Source organism: Meriones unguiculatus, chromosome 11 (assembly GCF_030254825.1).
Source record: "Meriones unguiculatus strain TT.TT164.6M chromosome 11, Bangor_MerUng_6.1, whole genome shotgun sequence".
NCBI classification, from domain to species: Eukaryota; Metazoa; Chordata; class Mammalia; order Rodentia; family Muridae; genus Meriones; species Meriones unguiculatus.
This window is the reverse complement of record NC_083359.1, coordinates 104,290,284-104,306,642: the sequence shown is the minus strand read 5'-3', so window position 1 is coordinate 104,306,642 and position 16,359 is coordinate 104,290,284. Positions and strand designations below refer to the sequence as shown.

Below are 16,359 nucleotides of genomic sequence, written 5' to 3'. Positions count from 1 at the left end.
TAATTTTTTTTCAATCTTAAAAAGATTTCTTTGAAATTTTCATACACATACACAATGTATTTTGATCATATTTGCCTTCAACTTTCTCCATAATGCCTTTTGCCTTCACAGTACATCTCCCTCCCAATTTCATGTCCTCCTTATAAAAACAAAATCTACTGAGTCTAACTCATGCTGCCCTCAGGCACAACTTACCGACCTATGAATGTGAAGCCCTTCCAATCTAAAGCTAATTGGGCAAGATTATAAGTACCAAAAAAGGAAAAGAAAACGAGACACACTAGTATAAATCTGAAGAGCTATGAAGAGAAACGTGTGGGTCACATTCGTATCCCTGCTTTTAAAAGCCACACTGTGCTGCCCAGGCTGCTTTCAATCTCCAGGCTAAGATGATACTCCTACTTCAACCTTCTCAGCATCTGAGTTGACAGATATGTGTGCTCCCAAGCCAAGCTCACAAGAGCATTTTGCAAGGGGGAATTATTTTTATTTTAAGCTGTTAAAGGTAATTCACACACACACATACACACACACACTCTACTAGGGTGGCTCCGTGGGCAAGACACAGCCAAGCCAGGCGATGTGAGTTTCATCTCTGGCTCTCCCTGGTGGAAGGAGGGCACTTTGTCCTGCACATGCCTGAAGTCCCAGTGGTTGAGAAGACAGAGGCCAGCCTGGGCCACATAGTAAAACACATTTCAAAATAACTGAGTGATAATGGTGGTGGTAAAAATAAGAGAGTAAGCCAGATCACTTTGGAAAATAATGCACCTCAAACTTGTTATGGTCTCTCGAAATGAAAACAGCAAGCTTCTAAAAGCAGAGCTGTCCCGATTCCCAGAGCTCCAGCATCCTCTCTGACTGCAAACCTGCCAGACTTGCCTTCCAGCTCTGGGTCTGTGCTCCTCTGCTGTACCCCATCAGCATTCACACACTCTCTGTGAGGTTTCTACGACCGATGGGGAGTCCTGCACTGATCAAAATACAACGGATAGAAAACAATAGTAAGAATGTTGGCCAAGGATGAGGTAGGTCACCATGCCACAGGTGTGCAGAGCGAAGTGGTCCAACAAGGGGCTTACTGGTATTTTCCTTTCTTTTCTCCCTTTACCATCATTGTTGTTTCTATTTGCTTTTAGCCTAGAGTGCAAGCTCCCCATCCTCCTGCCTCTTGCTCTTGACTGCACTGTCATGTTTGGCTCTGATCTTACCAGTGTCTCATTTATAGCCTGTTTTCTTGAGCAAGTACCGCAACCTGGCGCCACCATCCCCACCCCTCCCTGAGCGTTCTATGAAGGTTTTGCTTAGCACTTTGCATTTTAATACAATTTCATTTTCACAGCATCCACGAGGTGCCTAAGAAACTTTCAGGAGGACACACTCAGCTCGGAGCTAGGATTGCCATATGCTCATTTGTCCTCTCCCAGGGGTCTGTGGCCACTGCCAAGTACATTTACCCGTCTGCAGTTAGCTTCCTTTGTTTTTGCCTTTTCTTTGGAACCTACATGAAAAACGAGAACAGAAAATGTTCTCTCTAGCTAATTATTTTGCAAAACACACATTTCTCCAATTGCATATGACTGAGCTGCAAGTACACTCTCACAGTGTCAACAAACACGTCTTCTTCATTAACATTTAATTAAGATTAACAGTCAGGGAATACCTCACACACTAGAATAAAATACCTAAGGATATGGCACTGGGCTCCTGTTTCCTTTTCCTCCTGTTGAATTTGATTTCACATTTGAAAAGGCACCAGTTTCCCAATCTTCCTTAAGTCTTTGCTATTCACTCCCTGGAACTGCTCCAGAACCCTTTAATGGGCAGAAGGAGAGACTGAGAGGTTAGCATCAGAAACATAGAGAAAGGGATGCTGGGAATTTCACCAGCATCTGGTGTGAGACAAGGAGAGAGCTATGAATCTTCCCGTGAGAGTGGACTTCTCCCAACTTGTGAACATAAACAGGCAAGAGTGCTGCTTCTCGGAACCTAGACTTCATGTTCCTGAAAATGACTGTGCGCGCCCAGCACGGCTGCCCGGGAGCCCTCCCCTTTCCGGTCTGAAGTACCAGGGTCCATCCGCATGCATTTTTGCCTTTGTAATTCTGTTTTTACAACATTCACGATGTAGCTCAGGATGGCCTTAAACTCATGATCCTCCTGCCTCAGCTTCCCAAGTGGCAGGAGTACAAGGTGAGCCACATGCAGCTTGTGAAAGTTGTTAGGTCTACCTTACTCCACACTACTTGCCATCAGGGGGAAAGCAGAAAGTTCTTCCTTGCCCCTCCTAAATCCAGAGCCTGACCTCCCTCTCAAGAAAGGAATCCTGTGTGCTTCCACTGTCGACAGCACTGCCCCGGGGAAAGTAGTGGCCTCATCTAGAAATGTACAAGCGACAGATGAGAAGAGCATTCAAAGTTCTTGCCGGGACTGTACTTTGACAGGTACTGTCACTGGTTATGTCCCCTTGAATCAAACAAAGTTTATACCGGTGTACAAAGCCAGAGAAGGGGAGAGAAACAGTAGGGAGTAGAGGAGTGAGAAGAGAGAACAACCTGGAATCAAAACAAAATCAAATAGCTATCAAGAAAATATGTTTGTCAAAAAATAAAGACACGGCACATCATATGTAATTTATATGTTATTTTATACATAAGTAATTTATAATGTGAGGTCTACACCTGCATCCCAGCCCAAGGTAGATAGAAGCAGAACAGCTGAGAAGTCCAGGCCAGCTTAAACTGTGGAGCAAGACCCCTCAAAGAGCAAAGGAAGAGGTGAAGGGAGGACAGAATGGAGGGAGAGGAAGGAGAAAGGAGATCAAGGCATGCAGAGGCCTTAGACCAAAAGGGATGCCATGACTATCACTGACACAGAGCAGCGTGTGGAAACTTTAGTTGCTGGTGCAGCTGGTATTTTTAGCTAAAGTGAAAGGCAGAGTGAAAATTCAAAGTTAAGGGAAAGACAAACAGAGTAAAGCTTGAAGTCCGAAATGTTGATGGTTTTATGCATGAGGGTGGCTAGGGGACAGAGCAAAGGGCGAGGAGGTGAAAAAGTGTGAGATGTAGACCCAGTCTCACCAGCTAGTCCCCTCCCTGGCTTCCGCCTTTCCTGGCTTCTTTTCCTCCCTTCTTCTCTGTACTCCCCTTTTCTTCCTCGCTTCTCTTTCCACTTCCTTCTTCTACTCACACTGAGATTGTAGCTGTGCACCACTATTTCTGGCTTGCGAGTTGCCTTTATAAAGAACTGAATTTTAATTATGTATTTTTCACTCATTTTATTTGGGTCAGGGTCTTCCTCTGTAGGGCAGGCTTTGCACATTTAACATTCCTGCCTCAGCCTGTTGAGTGTATGGGACCCTCAGCCTCACATTTTTGAGCCTCGAGTGTTGTGCTGAAACGTGTGTATACCTGCCGAAGAGCTCTGTGCCCTGGGCTGGGACTGAACATGTAACACTGATGTATATGGGCCTTAATGCTGAGCTAGAATAACTCTGTCCAGCTTACTTTCTAAATCCAGGGCTTACACTCCATTTTACATGCTTTCTAAGACAGATCAGACTCTCCATTTAGGTCCCCCTATGCAGTCCAGGCTGTTCTCTAAACTCAGTACCCTTCTGCTGCAGTCTCTCTACTGCTGGTTTGCAGGCATGTGCTTCCAGACATTATTTTTAAAAAATAATGTCTCCCAGGTTAAAAAAAAGAAAAGAAAAGAAAAAGTGCTGGCTGTCACAGCTTGATTTTTCAGCACTACTTGCTCCTCAAATCCAGGGATATGAGCGGTCTTAACTGTTAACCGATTACCTGATAGCACTTCATTTAAGTTGAAGACCCGCTTATTTTTTTCCCTTTTCTATTATCTCAAACGTCAAGTATAGCTGGCATCAGTTTCTACACTAGACTGTCACAACAGTCACAGAAATAAAAGGCCTGCTAAGTAAAAACTCTGCCTAGCATCAGAGTCCACAAAAGTGATGGATTCCTGGATTCTGTCAGATTTTTTTCAGTTTGCAAGCATCTCTAAAGCACAGAAGCTGGAGTTATGTACACACAATTTTCTTCCCTTGCCTCATGGTAGTACACACCTGAAAATCTAGCACTTGGCTGACTGAAGGAAGAGGATCACAAGTTCAAGGCCAATCTGGGCTATGTAGTAAGTTATAGTTTATAACTCTTGTTATGTTAATATGGATGAATTAATCGTAGCTCTTCTATGGCCCTTATACCAGCACAATGCTTAGTTTTTACATAGATATACTCAAAAGAAGACAAGACACAGTGGGACTGAGCCACAGAAACTCTAGGGTGAAATACTATGGTAAGCCTCTGACTAGTATCTTAGGGCAGACACACATGCTGGAAGAGACTGTTTACAAACAAGAGCTAAGAGTGAGTTAACTAAAACCAACTCAGTTGGTAAAGTAGAACTCCATGTGTGTACCAATTTTCACACGTGTCCGAATGTCCTAACTGCTTCTGTTATGCTGTATGCCGGAATAAAAAGCAACTTTAGAATTGCTAGCAACAGCTACAGACGTAGGTGTAAGCTCAGTGACAGTGGCACTCCCCTGCCAACACTAACAGTCTTCACGCCTTACATTTACATCTGACAGTTACATGTACATATCAGACCCTCAAGCAGCAGTTTCCATGTGATGTTAAATACAGCCAACACATAAGGTCTCGAAGAGATGGGCCCTGACTAGTTTTAAACACTGAGCTGAATACAGATCAAGACTATTTGTTCACCTCTATAGTTAGCAACAACACAGGTGCTCTCAGAACAGGTACTCTGCCAGTAGAGACGGCTAGAGGACTTAGCAACATTAGTTAGCAGAAACAGCAGAACCACAATGAAGAATGCAGCTACATGGAGACGCCTCAGACTATCAGGTACCATCCCTAATAGTGAGAAGAAAGCCAGCCAGCATTACAGAAGTTCCTTAAAAGTAAGTGACAGTAGATCCCATACTGTGATTAAAAAATGATTAGCCTTTGTCATGTTTCTGCCCAGTGCGAAAACAGCATTTTATGTGGAACCTACTATCTCCAAAGGGCAGTGGGGAAACAGATGCGGTGAAGACTCTCACCAGTGTGCCCTGTGTGATGGCCATGGTTGGGCCTTGCTGATCTGCTCTGCCCACAATATAGAACTCTTCAATGAACCACTGGGTATTTCTTTAGAAATCTTTCTCACACACGTATATTTGTGTACACACACACAAACTTCCCCTCTCGTGGAAATAAAGAAACACGGTTTCACTCCTTATCCTCTTCCAAGATTTAGTTTGATCTTATGACAAATAACCCAGCTAACTTGGTACCCACTCCTAAAGTTGTTTCTCAAAATTTGAAAGTACTTTCCAGCCTTCTCAAGAACACATTCATAACTGTGACATGCAAATGTTTCTACTCAGGAGATTTTCTACATCATCTTATTCCTCTCCTCACTTTTTGTCACATCCCTCTGACATGCTCCTAGCTAGCTGTCCAACACTTTGGTTTCTCTGAGTAGTTTGGTAACCCCGTATTTCTTAAACATGTTTTATGGCGACATTAATATATTAACATTATATTCAAACCTAGCCATGTCACAGCTGGATGGACTAAATCGAGTCACCTAAGAGAGACTTTAGTTGCTCTGTAGTCCCTCTCCACCTGTCTGAACACACTTTTACTCTCTGTGAGTAAAAATTAAAGAGCCACTGCTAAAGCATGTAGTTCACAAGGAACTTCCTCCTGAAAGCAATCCTACCATAAAGTCGCAGGAATAAGAGGCTCACAGAAAGGACACGGCCTCTGCCAATAGCACTGTCAGAGGCCCCTCAAATGGGAAGAGATTTGCCACTGCCGTCTGCAGGAAGGTATTTACCTGCTTCGGTGTCTCTCTGAGGCCTGGGGCCGGAGCAATAACAGCAGTCTAAGAAGATGACATAGTTAAGGACATTGAAGAACAGCCCGATGACTCCGGCACTGAGAACCAGCAGGGGCTCCTCTGTCTTCTGGGGACTGATGTACCTTTTGATGGCTTCTACCAGGATGCTGAACATCAGGGCCACAGCAAAAATGGAATTGCCAAACGCTCCAACCACATCTGCCCGGAGAAAGCCGAACGTGCTCTTCCTGTGCTGCCTGATATTGCTGGCCCTGACGCCGAACAGTCCGATGATCATGGACAGCAGGTGGGAGAGAACAGCAAAGGCATCGGAGGCCAGGGAGAGGGAGTTGCCTATGTGCGCAACCACTAGCTCCATCACAAAGAGGAGGACACTGACCACGCACATGAGGATGAGACGGAAGCTCCGGCCTGAGTATCGCCCCATGGCTGCGGCAGCTCCCCTTTCTTAGGAAGGCAAGAGCTCCTACACCGATGTAGAGATTACAACTCCTGGATAACTCTCTCCTTCAGCCTTTCAGCGCCTGTCATATTTGGAAAGCACCTTTTATAGGCTGCTATAAAGCCATAAAGCAGTTTAAAGGGCAATTAAGCAAGAGATGTCACGTGAGCCTCGTTTGTGGAAATGGAAGTCAGTGGCTTCAGGTGTACACTTGAGAACTGTTTGTTTGGATGAGTTTAATTACAGGTCTTTCCTTCCTGTAGGAGTGTACCCATAGCTAGAGCCTTTCCCGCTTCTGGCAGCGTGCAGTGTATGGCTTTAATAAGGCAAGCCATTTGGCACCAATGGCCATGTCTTGTCTCCTAGGTGTGTAGCTTTGAATGCAATCTAAGTGAAAGGTAACATTATACGATTGCCAATCCAGAGCTATACCAACGCCATTCTCATTTCGCTGCCTGCTGACCCCTCTTACATGCCTATGTAACATAGCAAAGTAGACCTGGCTGCCAGGTTCTCCCTGCATCCCCTCAGTCCCTACCTGCTAAGGGGTCCTCCTGGCTGGCATTCTCTACCCACTACCCTAAACTCTCCGGTCCAGGGGGTGGGGCTCCTCTTCCCTAAATAATCCAACCATTTTGGTTACCAATTCTTTTTGGTACCTTTGGGCATCCTGGCTGCTGCACCTGGTTCCTTCTCTTCCCTTCTGCCTCTCCGCACATGGCCCCACTCAGTTTGGACATGTCCACTTTGGACTCTCCTCGGAGTCCCTGTCCCTGTGTCTGCTCTCCCACATGTCCACAATGACCTCCCCACAATACCTATTCCCTTTTCTTTGCCTTTGTACTTATCTTTTTTTTTTTTTTTTTTCCATTCAACTCCCAATGGTCAGGAGGAGCTAGTGACAATATTTCAGGAAGAAGGCCAAATAATGACTTAAGTGATGTAACAAGTTTGGAGTCTCACTTTGCTAAAAAACAAAACAAAACAAAACACCTTATACCATAGGCACTTCCAGCTTCCCCGTCCCCCCACCCTTTGGCTGGGATTACAGTCTTGCACCACTGTACCCATGCAGTTACTTACAGCTTTTTAAAGTTTATTAGTTGTCAGTATCTAAAGTGACAGTGGCCTATACTGTTTGGAATAGCCACCTACTACACAGCAGTCAGAGGACTAGTGTAGGAGTCTACTCTCTCCTGCTACCATGCAGTTCTGGTAATCATCTAGGAGTGACAAGCTAAGAGCAAAGGCAGTCTGAAAATGAAAGGGTAGCAGTATCTGTCTCCCTAGTCATTCTTGAAGCTACTATGCTGGGTACCATGGCTACCTGACAGATGACTAATAACTAGGAGTGATTTTTTTTTTCACGGTTGGTCAAAATACCTCCTCAGTTGTTTTGCAAAACATTCTTCTATACTCAATTCAAGACTCAGATCTGTGCAATGGAATGCTCTTGCTGTCAAGTTCCCATGAAGCCTCCATGTATGTGATCTACTAGAGTTCTCTTATGAATGACCAGAAATTGTTAGGTGTGTAACACAGGTGCCTAGTGGACCCTTGGGTCAGAGCATATACATATGCCTTGTCTTTTGCTGCTGAGCGCTGGGCAGGTAACCACTTTTGTGGCTCTGTCTCTAAATTCATAGGTTCCACACCTAAGATTCAACCATTTTCAGGTTAAAAATAACTCAAAGCCGGACATGGTGGCACATACTTTTAATCCCAGAACTCTGGAGGCCTAGGCAAGTGGATCTCCGTGAGTTCGAAGCCAGCATCCTCTATAGAGAGCATTCTAGGACAACCAGGGCTACAGAGAAACCCTGCCTCATTCATCCCCCCCACAAAAATAAATAAATAAATAAATAAATAAATAAACCACACAAATAGAAAAGTGCACTTGTAGCCTCTCCCCCTTCCAGATGACCTGGGGTCACAGTATAAAATATAAAATGTGATCTGTGTTTTGTTTTTTTTCCATGAATCAGGAAAACAAAACAATTTCATGTCTTTAGTCTCTACTAGTTTTTCTCCAAACCAACCAACACACTTTTTACATAACAAACTTTACTATGACTAAAGCCATATATCAGCAGCACCTTCCAGCTGACCCCAAAGAATCTGTAGCAACTGTCTATGAAGTGCTAGCCATTGCTCTAATGATATTCTACAAGGTAGAGGAACCTGGAAGTAGGTGTTTGACTTCTCCCCATTTTCAAGGAAACAATTTACACCAGTCTAAGGATGGAAGAGCGAGACAACACATTCAGATTGCCATAGCTGGTAACAAACTGACTCAGAGCACAAATATGTGGCTCAGATGAGCACACTGAGTTTACTCTTCCAGTGAGTGTGGAGGCCAGAGTTCAACATCAGGTTCTAGTACTGTTTTAGTTTTTGAGATGAACAGGGTTGTACTGACATTGGAGCTTGCTGATTGGTTAGATTGGTGAGCCAGTAAGTTCCAGGAAATTCCTGTCTCTGCCTTAGCAGCCTGGATCATAAGAGCAGCACAGGGGACTAGAACTCAGATCTGCAGACTTGTCCCACAAGAACTTTATTCATGGAGCCTTCTTCTCAGGCTGAGTGCTGTGCTTAACCTGCAGCTTCCAGGGACATTTCCTGTAGCTATATTTGCTGTTCCTGCCTTTGTATCATATTCCTTCCCTCCTCTATTAAAACTGAACTCACTCTTCAAAGCCTGGCTCAGAATTCTAATCTCTTCAAAAGGCTTTTCTGTTTTCACTATGGGAAACTGAATTGGAAATGAAGTGTTGAAATAAGGTATCTTCCGAACTGTCAGAGGAGGATGAGGCAGGAGACTACACAGTGAGGTAGTCTCAGCAGACAGGCACGTGCCACAAAGCCTGGTGACCAAGGCTCAATCCCCACAACCTACCCGGCAGATGTAACTGTCTCCATCAAATTGTCCTCTGACCTCCACATGTGCCATGGCAAGTACATACTCCTGACACCAAATAAATATGTTAAAAAAAAAAAAAAAAAAGAATTTACTAAGTAGGCTCCAAATGAGGTACAAAAGGCCTTACAGACAGGCAGATAAGAAACAGAGTTTGCAGAAGTGTAGAGGGCTGTGTTACACTGAAGGACAGTAAATAGGTAACAAGCCAGATTTAGGCCAAAGTGTTTACATTTGGCCTATAAACGATGACAACTATAAAATGATTTCAGGGGAAAGCAAAACTATCTTAATAAAGCACACACTGGAAGAACCAAGAACACTCTTGAAAACATGAGGACTGACTGGCTTGGTGATCATATATACCTATGAAGGTCTAAGACCTAAAGAAAATCAAAGCAACAGCAACCTACTTTGCAGCCTAACAACGCAGACAGCAAGCACTGTGGTGCAGGAGGGGGCTGCCTGGGATGACTCAGGCTTCTGGGTCACTGGTAGGGTATATTCTGTCAGAACTGATCTTCCACGCAGGCAGAAAGGTGCTAGGGATGAAGGGGTAGAATGAGATTTGGGGGACGTGCTGACCTTAGAGATTGTTGAAACACTAATCACAGAGAGCTCAGCGTGTCATTTAGAACTCTGAACTGCTGATAAAATGGGAGTAATTAGCCTACTAATGCTGTTTGACATGTTGCAAGAGCCAACTAGATATTATGAAGAGGCCAAGTATGGAAATTTGGTACACCAGTACCTACGGAGGTAGCCAGGAAGGAAAGATGTAACAAGGAAAACTTTGGAGGGGTGGGGTACAACAGGCACCGGCAATCAGTTAATAGCAAGACAGTTAGGTACCAGTGTGGTGAGAGGAGAAACAGATGTGCACACCAGGCTTGCAGGTTCGTCCTTTGTGACCTCAGTGAGACTGTCATGTGAGGAAGATGAGGCAGTCAGGGCAAGTGTGCTCCTGCGCTCTGGCTTTCATTGGTCATCCCTGTGTGCAGGGCTCTGCTATTGCAGAATGAACTGAGCACATAAAACGGAATTAGTTCCTGGTATTTATTACCCAGATTGTTTACAGAAAAGTATTTTCCACTGTTATTTAGGCATAAGAATAGTTGTCTATCTCAAAAGTCCTCTTTAGGACTTTTAAAAAATGAAAAAGAAAAACCACATCTGAGAAGATACTAGTATTGGTTTTAAAAAATTAGGATGGAAGAAAGGCTTCTGTTTCGTCCATCAGTAACTCCGACCAAACAAGGTGTAGAACTTGGCAGGGTTCTTGCCGCAGATACACATGGCTCCTGGCTGCAGTTCACACAGAGGGCTGAAAGGAATGCAAAGGCTTTTGGCTCCCATGGACGGAGCACCGGGTTCCACATCCTGATCCCTGGAATTAAAGAGACAAGAAGTCCGGTCACTTCTACTGTGCACTGGGTCCTTCCCAGTGTAGGTCCATGGGGAGCTGTATTTACCTGGCAGTTGTCTTTTTGATCCAGTCTTCACAGTCAATTTCCCCACAGAATGGAATCTGGGCCACCTAAAAAGCAAAGAAAAGGCATTCTGCCATTATAACTCCTAGAGAGGATTACATGGGTTCTCTTTCTACCTTCCAAGCAAAAGGGTGGGTGTCCCAGGCATTTTGGGGACGAGGTACCTTTGCAAACATACTTGGCACTTGGCTCAGAAGTACATAAAGAATGATTTTATACCATCCAAACTCCACACTCACAAAACTATACACAAATCATCTTTGCAACACACTGAAGTGTCCAGATAAAACTGGCTGTGGCATGGTGAACTCTGCTTAGCTCCTTCTTAGGTCCACACTGATGCCTGTTCTACAGACCTGGCTGGCAGGAAGATGAAAGAAAGGCGATTGAGAATAAACTCATTTCAAGATAACTAACAGTCAGGCAAGCCTCACTTGATCCCACATGCTTCTAATATGTTCGGGGTAAGTGAATAACTTCAACAGTACAAAGGCTTATAAAAGACAAAAATCATTTTTTATCAGGAAAATCAATGTTTCATTTTTTTCTTGGGCTGTGTAATAATGAGCAGAATCAAGACCGGGTATTTTACTGAAATTCAGAAATTCACTTCCTATCTGAAAATCTTGGGTTGGACACAGTGATGCTTAGTATACATACAGACATTGTTCAGCCTTTAGTAGGCCCCCCCCAAAAAAAGGGTGAGAAGGAAAGACAAGGAAAGAGGGAGAAAAATCTCTAGTCTGGATTTTCTTTCAATAAAATGAAATATTCGACAAGCCAGCATTAAGGTTTACCAGTTATTTTGCATACTCAAACAGGAACTGTTTGCATTGGCAATGATGTAATTTCTAGATCACATCAATGTTAATGTTAATGTTGAGAAGAGCTCCTGGACAATGGAAACCCAAGAAGGGGGAGAGGGCTAGTGACCTGGCTGGCAGGTTTAAGGGTCTGCCACCAGGCCAGACTACAAAAGTTCAATCCCAGGGAACAATATGGCTGTTCTTTGACTTTGGCACGCACCCACACTCATACAGGAGATGTAAGAGAGATACAGCAGTGTCTCAAAAACAAAACAAAATGTTCCCCTGCAAAGCCTCTTCGTGCACTTTGGATCTACTGCACGTGTCAGTCTAATTTCTGAAATTTACCCACTGATAATCTGATAAACTGTCTCCAAGACACAGAAGTAATACAATTCTACGGGTGTCCTAATGCCTGGAAATGGATGGAAAGGGGTGGAGATCAGTGACAGCACATATTAGTTTTAATTCAAAAATTCTTTGTGAGATAAAATGGAGACAAAAGATACAAGATCTAAGCCAAAGTAACAGTTACTTCCTTGTATGAGAATTGCAAGCCCTTAATATTTGTAAACAAAATTCATAAAAAGTACATTTAGAACACTGTGTAATACAGAAAATAATAATGGTTGTATCACATGAAAGACATTTGTATTTGGACTCATTAGTACTTCTAACAGAGCCTGGTGGCACAGGTAGATAATTCTCGCTATTTAGGGGCTGAGGCAAGAAGATCCAAAGTTCAAAGATGTCCTAGCGCACCAGTGAATTCAAGCCTAGCCTGGATGACTTAATGAGAACCTGTCTCTTTACTGTGAAATGACAAGTAGCTTGCCTAGCATGCCCGAAGCCCGAGAGTCAACCCCTAGCACCACAAATACAGCATATAAAACTAAAATGAAAAGTAAAAAGAGTGTACTTGAAAATCAATGAACAAGTTAGTTTCCCTAGCCCTTTAGACCAATTAATACAAGTAGAGAGGAAAAAAAGCAAAGTTTTACCTAATTTTAATTTTCAAAGATTCTTTCCTCTGCCAGTAAATACAATTTTATTGATAAGAGCCTCAAGGTTGTTTGATTGTCAGCTTGCACATTACAATAATCCACATGAAGAAGAGGGGAGAAGGCCCTGGCTACTGAATATAACAGACATGTATTTATTGTTCCACATATTCTTTAAACATGAAACTAAAATACCCCTGCTTCACTTTAAAATTTGAAATCACTACAGTAATTTATCTGATATTAGGATGAAATATATGACCCACTAACACCTCATGAATCTTGGTTCTCTGAAGCCAATGCATCAGCTAAAAGCTAATTATATTATATACATAAGCTATTATATTAATGCTTATGCAATTACTTTAATAAACTGTTCTACAAAAGTACTAATCCTATCATTACAGTAAATGAAAACTTTTAATTTAAAAATTAATGGAGCAAGCTGAGTCTGGTGGCACAAGCTTGTCATCAAAGCTCCTTAGGAGACTGAAGCAGGAAGATTAAGTTCAAGGGCTATCTGAGCTATCCAGCAAGTTCAAGGGTCAGCCTAAGCAATTTCAGGAGACTTTACTCAAAATAAAAAGAATGGGCTGGAGCCACAGCTTGGTGTAAAGTGCCTGCCCACCATTATTATATCAGACTACAAGCATCCAGTCCTCAATACTCAGGAAAAAAATTAATGAGGCAAAGAGAAAATAATGCATTAAAACTGCACAGAAAGGAAAGCACACGACAGGATGGCTGCATAACCTCTCATTTCTATTAAGAGCATGCAGCCTGAGTCAAGGGGACATTATAGAACACAGAAAGGTAAAAGGTCAGAAAAACAGTAAAGCAAAGCCAAATACGGTTACGTAGGGATCTGATAGGGTTTTTGAGATCATCTATTTAACATTCATTTTACAGATCAGTAAACAGAGTGAGAGGGATTAATTCCTCAGCACCTGTAACAAGAGATATATTCTAGGCTACCATCATAAAAACTCCGTCTTTTATTCTCAACAAAAAGTTTTTAAAAATCGAGGAGGAAGTACATCAAACTGTGTTAGATAAATCTGGCATCTGTCTAATTCTATGGGTTAGTTTAGACTCTGGCCCATGGATTTCTCATTTGTCATCTGGAGACACAGGCCTGGCTGCGTATTTAACACGTATACCAGAATACTAAAGTCCATAAGTGATTCACTCCAATAATACAGAAAGCTGAATAATGCACAATCCTTTTATTTGGCTGGCCTAAAAAAGAAAGTAATGCAAAGTACAAGTTCAGGGAGTTTTAAAATATAATTTACTGAAAACTGATGAAAGCACAACTCAGTGGTACAGCACTGCCTAGCACAGGCAAGACCCTGGGATAATCCCTTGTCCTGCAGAAAACAAACAAAGCCAAGAAAACTTTTTTTTTTTGAAATCTCTTACCTTTCCAGAATCCAGTACCTTCTGAAAGTCTTCTAATGTATTTGATACAACCATGTGAGTTTTAAGGTCTTCAGAAGCCCTACCAAAATAAATCAGAAAATATATAACTTTTCTTACAGATATGGTAGGGTTTTTTTTTTTCCTGTTTTGTTTTTAAATCCCAAGATAAAATAGTAAGTGAAAGTCAGAAGAACTCACTGCATAACTCTCTTACTAGCAGTGGTGGCGAATAAGCCAGCCACCTTATTTTAGCACCGCTCGAGCCTACCACTGTGGGAAGCTTGCCATGCACACAGTAAGCAGCTGACTACTGTCCCTACTCGCAGGGACACCACCTGTGGAAGCCTGTTACTCTTCAAATCCTCCTGGTCTACTTTCCCCTTCCACAAAATTGGAAAAATGGTAACACTGTAGCAGGAAGTATACAGAACAGCCTGATAATGAAACATGAAGAAATGAAATCATTACAAAGAAAAGAAATATGAGGGATCAGATTCCATGAAACTGGAGTTAAAGGCAGTTGTGAGACTTCTGACACAGGTTCTGGGAACTGAACCCACGTTCAAACCAAGTGCTCTTAACTACTGAGACAGCAACCTCATTTATTTTATTTTTAAATGTGTATGTGTGTGTGTGTGAGAGAGAGAGATGCCTGAGGAGACGACGGCATCGTTAGATCCCTTTGGAGCTGGAAGTTACAGCAAGTGTGAGCTGCTTACGTAGCTGCAGGAAGCAAATTCAGGTTCTCTGCAAGAACAGTACCCACTGCACTCTAAACCACTGAGCCATCTCTCCTGCTATCACTGGGAGCATTGAACACTATAGCTGTTGTCTGCTCTGTACAACATTATAATTAGTATCTCAGGAAAGGTGCTGGGTTCCACTAATCTGTACCCAGCACTTAGAAACCAATGACTTAAGTCCTCACATTTATGTTACAACAGCCTGGATCTGAAGTTAACCCCATTAGTTCAACAAATTGACTGCAGTTTTACAGGCACTGTAAGTCAAAACCAAAAGTGGAATAAGATATTAAGTGGCCCTTGAGGTTAGGCTACTTTCAGTTGCAATAATCTCCAAATAACTTGCTTGTACCTCAAACGTTAGGTGAAAACTAAAGGAAGGAGACACAAGTGAACCTACAAAGCTACCTTGTGAAAAGGTTAAGCTGGATGTCTTCCAAAACCTCTTGAAGTTTAGCCTCAGCCTCCTTCTCGGCAATTGTCAGCTTCTCTCCAGTATCTCTTCTGACAGCTACAAACTGACAGCTCTTCATGTCACGTGGCCCTACCTCAAGTCTGACTGGAACTCCCTATAAAACAAAACAGGCAGTTAAAATTGAACATGTGTATCAAGATGAATACAGACTATTCCATGGCTTTATCTACTATAAATCATGTAACAGCCAAAAAGCAATTGCAAACAAACAAGAAAAGGGCAGGTGATATTCCTGACACACTACAGAACTTATTCTAGTAACAGAAGCAAAGAGTCTACTGCCTGTGTGGTCAGCAGAAAGCAAGCTCTTGATGGAGAATCATTTGGAAATTCCCATTTCCTCATGTGTTACATGGGGGAATACAGAGGCATCTTGAAACCAAAGATAGCCCCAAGACACTGAGGGGGTTAGCTTACTGGTACACCCCAGACTCATTAACGGTAAGTGTTTTCTTTGGCCGGGATGCACTGGCTCTGGATGGAATTATAGCATGCATCACAATTACCTGCAGGGCTTGCTAAAGCACTGCCTGCCAGGCCTCACCACAGTTTCTTGTTCCTTTAGGCTAAGGATGGGTGGAGATTCATATTTGAAGGAGTTACTACTATGTGCTGCTCAGACTGCCTCTGAGATAAAGCTTGAGAACTGCCATGCTCTCAGGTTTCCATCAGGAAACTTAGAAAACAGTTACATGCAAGCTGAAGTGTCCTGTACATTCAAGCCTTGTGCATTTCAATCTCTCGGGGGACTGAAGCCCTTAATGTCCAGGGAGACCTTGCATTTGTAGGGTCTCAAACCCTATCTGAAAAGCAGTAGGGAAATTTTAATGTAAGCCAGATGCTCTATACACATCACAACTGCTGAGCAGTACTCAAGTCAAAGACAAGGAAAACTTAAGTGAATGTTAGCAAGCCTACTTGACCCTCACAAGACAGGTTCCCAGGGATAGAGTGGTAGAGATAAAGCCACATCTTCAGAGGAAAGAGGGAAAGAGGAGAGGGAAGCAGATGGACTCAGAAGTGGCAGGCATTTTTAATTCAGTTTGATTAAGCTAACAGCAATTTTCACCTTTAATGTTTCGCACCCAGACACAGTTAAACTGGCTTAGAGAAATAGCTGCTGGTATCTACCAGCTATTTCTAGGTGAACAAAAAAGACTGCAACTAA

At 42.9% G+C, this 16,359-nt stretch overlaps 1 protein-coding gene across 3 annotated transcripts in view; it reads right to left on the bottom strand.

Annotated features, from left to right (window-relative positions):
- Positions 1-10,296: 10,296 nt before the first annotated feature.
- Positions 10,297-16,359, bottom strand: part of Eprs1 (glutamyl-prolyl-tRNA synthetase 1) — a 62,219-nt gene continuing 56,156 nt past the window's right edge. For all 3 annotated transcript variants that reach the window (XM_060364883.1, XM_021635785.2, XM_060364884.1), the window contains 4 exons: positions 15,125-15,285; positions 13,974-14,052; positions 10,727-10,791; positions 10,297-10,641 (listed from right to left, as the gene is read on the bottom strand). In XM_060364883.1, the coding sequence (XP_060220866.1) occupies positions 10,491-10,641; positions 10,727-10,791; positions 13,974-14,052; positions 15,125-15,285 (456 nt within the window). In that variant the 3' untranslated portion in view covers positions 10,297-10,490. The remainder of the gene's footprint in view (positions 10,642-10,726; positions 10,792-13,973; positions 14,053-15,124; positions 15,286-16,359) is intronic.